Genomic DNA, 8,616 nt, shown 5'->3' with positions numbered 1-8,616 from the left:
TCATCCTTTTCAGAACAGAAAGTGGCAACAACTTGTCACCATGTCTTAACTTGTTCCTCTCCCTCCAGACCGCATACAGTACCGCTTGGAAAGCATATCGAATGCAGAACAAACTTTTCTTTTCTCTGTTCGAGTCTGTTAGAATCTCCATAATCTCAGACCAAGAGTTAGTGAAAGAGTTGCACAGAATACCCTTTACTAGAAACTCCCAAACTTCACCAGTGTATGAACACTCAAAAAAGAGGTGATTCCTCGACTCAAAACCCCCTTTACAGAGCACACAAGTAGTATCAATACCCTGATTCCATTTGGCAATTCTATCCAATGTTGACAAGCGATCACGAGCTGATAACCAAGCCATAAATACAAATTTCGGCGTAGCCTGAGAGAACCAGATACCTCTATTTTACACTTGTATGTTATAGACACAGTCTCTGTCTCATATAGTCATGTCTTATACGTGAAGTCCCTATCTCACATGTATAAATAAGACCCAAACCACCTATCATTGTTTTGACTACTTGAAAATCTAAAGCACAAAACATTTATGTAAACTATCTTCCTCAATGAGAGACTCCTCAACAACAACATCTACCAAATCCTCACCGCTATGGAAACCCTTTGCCTCAAACTGTTGCTCCGTCGATGACCAAACCGTCTTGGGGAATTTAAGCCGTTGTCGACCTTCCAAATCGGAGTTCTCCAAGAACCATCTCGGACCACTTCCTTCTTTCCGACGACTCTCCTTCGCCGATCTAAGCCGTTCTTCTTCGGCTAGGATAAATGAAGATCTCGCAGAGGCTCTCGGAGCCGATTTAGTGGATTTTCGGATGTGTGAACTTAAAATGATCACGCAGTGTTTCTTTCGGAACTATCTTCTCGGAGAAGGTGGGTTCGGTAAAGTTTATAAAGGTTACATCGATGAGAATCTCCGACAAAGTCTCAAGGCTCAGCCTGTTGCTGTCAAGCTACTGGACATTGAAGGGCTTCAAGGACATCGTGAATGGCTTGTAAGAACGTTTACTAGTAATAGCATGCCTGATTAATTACTGACTTCTTTTCACTTTGTCGCTGTTCTCTTATTAGTGTTTAATTATTTTCCATATGACACATGAATTAGACATATTTGGTTGGAACAATAGGCTACGTTAGTATACAATTCTGGAAAGAAAAAAACGAACCATTCCTCTTGTTTTTTTTTTTTTTTTTGTATTTCAAAGTCAAAGATATCCTTGGACTCATATACTTATCTTTTAGTACTTTAGGGTATGAAACAACATTGAAAATATATTTTTTATTTTATTTTATGGGTTAAGTACGCATATGAGCTTGTCGTTATATATTTTTGGTGTCACGTAGAACGTATAAGAATCTTTTTGGTAAGCAGAATATAATAGTTGGTGAGAGCACTTTGATACACTCTTTACCTTTGCATAAGAATATAATGACATTTGATTTATAGTATACTTTTTATTTTCATATGCAGTCTGAAGTCATACTCCTTGGACAACTAAAGCACCCAAATCTAGTCAAGCTTATCGGTTACTGCTGCGAGGAGGAAGAACGAGTCCTTATCTACGAGTTCATGTCACGTGGTAGCTTGGAAAATCACCTCTTCAAGCGTAAAAATCATTTACATAGTCTCATATCATATATGTGGCTATTATATATATAGTCTGTATTTCGTTTTGTTTTCTAATCCTAATTATATAAACAGGGATATCAATATCGCTTCCTTGGGCTACGCGGCTGAAAATTGCTGTCGCAGCTGCTAAGGGTTTGGCGTTTTTGCATGATTTAGAGAGTCCAATAATTTACCGTGATTTCAAGACTTCTAATATACTACTCGATTCGGTACAGTTTCAGCCATTTATTTAAATAATTCTTTTCCACAACATGTTGTCAAACAAAAAGAAGACAACATATTATAATCAACATGTTTATTTCTGTAACAAAAAAAAAATTACTTTATTTTGATCCGAGTTGTTAAAAAATATTCCAGGATTTTACCGCGAAACTATCAGATTTCGGTTTGGCAACAATGGGACCAGAAGGATCCAAATCTCATGTCACAACTCGAGTCATGGGCACCTATGGTTATGCTGCTCCTGAATATGTGTCAACAGGTTTATATACAAAACACGTTTCTTAACTACTTTTTCAACAAATTTTGTTTGATCAAATTTAAAATTTTAGACATTCATATTGAATAAAATTATATAGATATATGCATATGTTTGATAAACAACTAGATAAGTAAAACAGATTAGATGTGAACGTTTCAAAATTTTGAACTAGTAGGTCTTTAGTTTTATGGAATTATAACAAATAATACATTTGATTTGGTTAATTCTCTAATGCACGTGCCCAATATTTTCAGGGCATTTGACGACAAAGAGTGATGTATACAGTTACGGAGTCGTGTTACTCGAGCTCCTAACGGGAAGAAGAGCCACCGAAAAGTCACGGCCGAAAAACCAGCAGAACATCATCGACTGGGCAAAGCCTTACCTAACCAGCAGCCGTCGTCTCCGATGCGTTATGGACCAGAGGCTCGCTGGTCAATACTCTGTCAAGGCAGCTAAGGATACGGCTCTTCTCGCCTTGCAATGTGTGAGCCCTAACCCTAAAGACCGGCCTAAGATGCCTGTCGTTGTGGAGGTTCTTGAGAGTCTCATGCATCATAAGGACATGGCGATTTCCTCCGGCCACTGGTCACCGTCTCCTAGCTCACAAGGCGGCAAGGTCTCGCAAAAGGTTAGAGGGGATAATGGAAACTCTCGAAAATCAGCTCCGGGTTCACTAAGATCGTGAAATCAGGGATTGATTAAATTCGATAAACGTGTGATATGTCTTTTGTGTGTGTGTGTGTATATTTATGGAATGCATGTGGCTAAACATATCTAAGTGTGTGACATAGTAATATCAACAAAAGAAAAAACATTTTTAAAGGACAAGAATACGAGTCCTTCCAGTACAAATTTCAGTTATGGTTAGCTACTGTAGATGTCTTAAATGTCAAAGAACATTTGATTTTTGTTTACTTAATAGTATCTCCAAAAGAAATTCTATGACTTCAAATATATAGTTTTTTTTCTCCAAAAAGAAATTTTAAAACTTCAAATTTAGAGTTTTAAGAAATGAAACTTCAAATTTGAAGTTTCACTACTCAAATCTCCAAATTTGAAGTTTCATATTTTTATTTGCATTTTGGTCATTACAATTAATTACACATCACATTTATGATTCTTAACTAATTTCTCATTAATCGTTTTCATCCTTAAAATTTTTGTATATCATAAATATTTCAAATTTATTTTTATAAATTCAAATTTTACATATAACATTAAATAAAAAATTTTAAAAGAGATTTATAATATTGTAAAACTAAAACTAGACAACAAGAATATCACAAAAGAAACTTAATAAAAAAAAGTTTTTTGAAAAGATACATGAAGACATAATTATTGCATAAAATTAAATATTACAACAACACTCATAGTCTAGTAAATTTGCTTTGGAACCTCTAAAATATTGTTCAAACAAATTTTTTTTAATCAGAAGTGGATCATTACGGAAATAATTTTATGGAATAATGTGATATTTTGCTTGTACTTTAATAACTAACTAGATTTTGATCCGTGCAACCGCACGGGTGTTTGTTTTCACTTTTTATACATAAATTATTATTTTAAAACATAAGTGGTATATATTTTTAATGTTAATCATATACTTAAATATTTATATAACTATTTCAAATACAATAATTTTATAATTTACATGTTATAATTAATTAATTGTTTAAACCTTATGTATTTGCCACTTCTTATTATATATTTATCTTATTGTATTTGCATTTAGTTATTAAGCAAATTAATATATTCATGAGAAAATGTATTTAAAAAATATTTTGTATTTAATTTATGCTAAATTCTGACCCGTATTTCAAAACTGGATTTCTTTTTACCAATATTTTTATGCTTATTCATTTTAGATAATTTATTATTGTATATACAAAAGTGTAAGATATGTTAATTTTTAGACATGTATTATATAGTTTGTTAATTTTAAGCCGTTCTATCATCATATTATATTTTAAATAAATAGTTTATATTTATGAAAATAAAATTTAAAAATTTATCAATTAAATATAATTATATCATATTTATTTTAGTATAATAATTATATTTTAACATGATCATGACTATAAAAGTAGATAAAATAGGATGGAATTTATTTATTTTCATTTCTAAACGATAACTTAAAATACATTAAGTTATTGTTTAAATATTTTTACACAGATTTATTAGAATTTTTAAAATCTAATATATAAATATATATTATATTTAAAATGAAAATATATTATGATTAAAGTAGTTACAAAGATTTTATATTATTAACTTTAAAGAAATACATGTTAATTTTTATACATGTATTATATAGTTTGATAATGTTAACCCATCTTACCAATATATTAGATTTTATTTTTGAACATAAATATTTTATAATTACGAAAATAAAATATATAAATATATAAATTTAATTTATTATATTTAGCTTAATATAATAATTTTATTTAGCTCAATATAATAATTTTATTTTAATATGATTGATTATGATTATATAATAAATAAAATATTATAGATTTTTTTATTTTTTATTTTATATAACTGAATATATTAATATATAATAATATTTTAAACTAATTTTGAAATTAGTGAAAATATTTAAATATAATTTCGAAAATGAAGATTTTGTAAAAATCTTTTCAAACAGATTTGTTAGACTTTTAAAATAAATATATTTATATTTAAAATGAAAAGATATCAAAAGATATTATGATTAAAACATTTTAAAAATTCTACTTATTATTAGCCTGAATTAAAATGTAGTATGAATTTCTATGAATAGGTCCGTTAGGTCCGTTTTTAAAAAAATCACACATGAATCAAGGTTGTGACTTCTGTTTTAATATATAAGATTATGTATTACTATTTATAATTTTATATTTTAGTGTAAGATTTTATTAATAAATATTATTGTAATATTTTTATATATGTACTAGTGATTTATAAAATAATTATGGATTTATATTAAATATGACAAATATAAAGACCTTAGTGTAAATTACAAATAATTTTGTAGTTAAATTTGATGTTTTGCTTTTGGAGAAGAATACCTTGAAACTTCAAATATAGAGTTTTGCAAACTCTAAAATAAAAATTTTTTTTGGAGATACTCTAATTCATCTAGTACTTATTTTCGAATGTGACACTTCTCTTGGTTAGTTTAAACTTAGTTGAAGTTCCCTGTTTGAAAAGAAAGCTTTGTCCAAAAATCATGCTCCTTTTTGCCGTCTTGGTCCTAGAGCTCATAAATGATCATCATAATCAGTAACACTATTTTGGATGAAGCAAAAAGTGATCTAATGCTTTAAAAAAATTATTCGCAGGCACCAAATAAATTTAGATATCCAAAACAGTAGCACAACTCCAACAATTAGAAAGTTTCTAAAAAAAAAGTATTATAGTAATTCAATCATGTTTTATTATTTCTAAGCCAATAAAAACATTAATTTCTTCTCACATGATGACTGTGTCTTTGAATATACCAGGAGCAGAGCGTCCTCACAAACACGGGGTCGTGAACACTGTTTTGCTTCATAACATAATCAACCCTCAAATCTCTCTCAGTGTCCTTGTTGATCCATGTAAGTATAAAAATTAGAATTGTACAAACAAACTAAACTTGAATGAGTGTTAGGTGTTTGACAAAGTGGGCATTCTTGCTTCTCATTGCACCATTCTTGCTCCTGCACATGAAAGATGCACTTTCAATATAAGCAAAATGTTTCGGTATCTTTTGTGAATGTGGAAACTTGATTCTATTGAGTACGTGAATGTACAATATATACTGAGTACAACTTATGTTTAGGTCTAAGATATTTACATAAGAAGTCCCTATAATCTTTATCTCTTACATGTCCCCTCAAGATGGAGGCAGGTGTGTGACTCCAATCTTGGACGCTAACTCCGTGAATTTCAGGTGTGAGAGAGGCTTGGTCAGAGCGTTAGCGAGTTGATCCTTTGTGGAGATATGGCTGACTCGCAAGATACCAGACTGGACATTGGCACGGATGAAGTGGTAGTCAAGGGCGAGATGTTTCATACGCGAGTGGAAGATAGGATTGGCGGAGAGGTAGGTCGCTCCCACATTGTCGCAATACACCACTGAAACAGTAGGTAATGGAATTCCAAGATCAGTGAAGAGAGAGCAGACCCAACGGAGTTCAGAAGCAGTGTTAGCAACAGCTCGATATTCTGCTTCTGTTGATGACCTCGCAACACTTTTTGTTTCTTGGAAGACCAGGAGATAGGATTGTTGCCAATGTAGACGATGTAGGCATTGGTAGAGACAAAGTCATCTGAGTCTCCTGCCCAGTCAGCGTCAGAGTAGGCGTGAAGGGTCAGTGGCGAGCCTCGGCGAATAAGAATACCATGTGTTGTCGTGCCTGCTAGATACCGTAGCACTCGCTTGACTGCTTGCCAGTGAAGCTCAGTTGGTTGATGCATGAACTGGGATAAGCGATTGACTGCAAAGGCAACATCCGGTCGTGTCAAAGATAGGTACTGCAGGCTACCAACAACTTGACGATACTCGGTAGGATTAGGGAGACGTGCGCCTGCATTGAGTGAGAGTTTGGGTGTCGGGGACATAGGCGTGGAGGCCGGCTTCGCATGCAGCATTTTTGTTTTCTCAAGCAGTTCAGTTATGTACCGTTGCTGCATGAGATGTAAGCCAGACTTAGTCTGAGTAGCCTCGATGCCAAGGAAGTACCGAAGTTCTCCAAGATCCTTGATGGAGAAACGTGATGCGAGACTGGAGACACATGTCTGGATAATTTTAGCAGAGCTCCCGGTGATGAGCATATCATCAACGTAAACAAGAACGTAGGCACAGTCAGTACCAGCTCGCAACGTGAACAGAGAGGTATCAGCAGTGCTATTAGTGAAGCCAAGGCCAAGCAAATGGTTGCGGAGCTCCTGATACCACGCTCGCAGGGCTTGACGGAGGCCGTACAACGCTTTCTTTAATTTGCAGACGTAGTGTGGGCGGTCCTGATCAACAAAGCCTTGAGGTTGGGCTACATAAACTTCATCATGTAGGGTGCCTTGTAGGAAAGCATTGTTGATGTCGAGCTATTGGATAGGCCATGATTTGTTGACTGCGACATTCAGAACAAAACGTATCATAGTGGCCTTGATGACAGGGCTGAACGTCTCAGTGAAGTCGTGTCCTTGACGTTGGTGGAAGCCTTTGGCAACGAACCTCGCTTTGTACCTATCAATCTCACCATTTGGTAAATACTTGATAGTAAATACCCATTTCCCGCCGACGATATTCTGCCAAGTCTCCGGTGGAACAAGAACATACGTGTCGTTGTTAATAATAGCATTGATCTCATCGCACATAGCCTATCTCCAGCGAGGGTCTTTAAGGGCCTCTGCAACAGAGGTGGGAATCTTTGGTTTGGTGGTGGAAACCGAAGCCGTGAGGGTAAGCTTTTGAGTTGGTTTTGTGATTTGATTTTTGGCACGAGTTCTCATCGGGTGTATATTTTGAGGAGGTGGGGGTTGAGGTTGAACAGGTTGAGAGGGTGGAGAAGGTGCGGGTGGAGGGGAAGGAGCAGTTGGAGGGGAAGTAGCGGGTGGAGATGAAGGTGCGGGTGGAGATGATGGTGCGGGTGGAGTAAGAGTCGGTGAGGGTGGTGTAGTTTGTGTTGCAGAGACCTGTGGATAAGATGAAACAGAGTTGTTTGAAGAGTTCATACCTGTCACTGGAGATGAAGGACCAGAGCACGTAGGTGACTCTGAAGGAGCTATACGAGGTGGCGTCGTCGGTATAGGTATGGCCAGAGGGAAGGGTTGTGGTATGTGTTCGTCGGTTTGGGTTTGGGTTTGTTGGCGGGAGGGAGTAGGGATGGAGAAGGGGAACTCTGTTTCCACAAACTGAACAAGTCTCGACGTGTAGACTCGTCCTGCGTCTTTGTGGAGACAGAGATAGGCGCTTTGAGTTTGCGAGTAACCAATGAAGACACAACGTAGAGATGGTGACTGGAGCTTGTGTTTGTTGTAAGGAAGGAGCCAGGGGAAGCATAGACAACCGTAGACTCGAAGTTTATTGTAGTTGGGCTGCTGATTGAACAGTTTGCGGTAAGGAGAGTCACCATTGAGCACCGGCGTTGTCATGCGGTTAATAAGATATGTGGCCGTGGAAAGTGCATAGCTCCAGTAGGTTTTGGGCATCGATGACTGGGTGAGTAGGGTAAGACCAGTTTCTACGATGTGGCGGTGTTTGCGCTCGAAGATTCCATTGAGTTGAGGTGTATGCGGAGGAGTAGTGTAGTGAGCGATTCCGTGGGTAGTAAGAAAGGGTCGGAGGGCTATATACTCGCCACCATTATCCGAGTAGAGAGTTCCAATTCTCTGCTTCAGTTTATTTTCAGCCAGAGAAGTAAATGCAATGAAGGTATCTTTGACTTGGAACTTAAGTTTGAGAGGGTAGAGCCATGTGTATTGGGTATAGTGATAGACGATAACAAGATAGTATTTGTAG

The 8,616-nt window shown here is 35.6% G+C and overlaps 1 protein-coding gene across 1 annotated transcript; it reads left to right on the top strand.

Moving 5' to 3' along the window:
* Nucleotides 1–530: 530 nt before the first annotated feature.
* On the top strand, nt 531–3,066 carry LOC106427196 (probable serine/threonine-protein kinase PBL15). Its single transcript, XM_013867938.3, has 5 exons — nt 531–1,010; nt 1,487–1,622; nt 1,718–1,854; nt 2,003–2,126; nt 2,381–3,066. The coding sequence occupies exons 1-5, from the start codon at nt 567–569 to the stop codon at nt 2,812–2,814; spliced, it is 1,275 nt and encodes a 424-aa protein (XP_013723392.1). The 5' UTR covers nt 531–566; the 3' UTR covers nt 2,815–3,066.
* The last annotated feature ends 5,550 nt before the right edge of the window (nt 3,067–8,616 follow it).

The sequence above is a fragment of the Brassica napus genome, chromosome A3, assembly GCF_020379485.1.
Source record: "Brassica napus cultivar Da-Ae chromosome A3, Da-Ae, whole genome shotgun sequence".
Taxonomy (NCBI): domain Eukaryota; kingdom Viridiplantae; phylum Streptophyta; class Magnoliopsida; order Brassicales; family Brassicaceae; genus Brassica; species Brassica napus.
This window is presented reverse-complemented; position numbering and strand designations above follow the sequence as displayed.

Bases quoted from the DNA above. Each gene is read 5' to 3' on its own strand.
- LOC106427196 (XM_013867938.3), top strand. From the start codon at position 567: ATGAGAGACTCCTCAACAACAACATCTACCAAATCCTCACCGCTATGG. The intron at 1,855-2,002 runs GTACAGTTTCAG...AAAATATTCCAG, and splicing joins CTAATATACTACTCGATTCG to GATTTTACCGCGAAACTATC. The intron at 2,127-2,380 runs GTTTATATACAA...CAATATTTTCAG, and splicing joins TCCTGAATATGTGTCAACAG to GGCATTTGACGACAAAGAGT.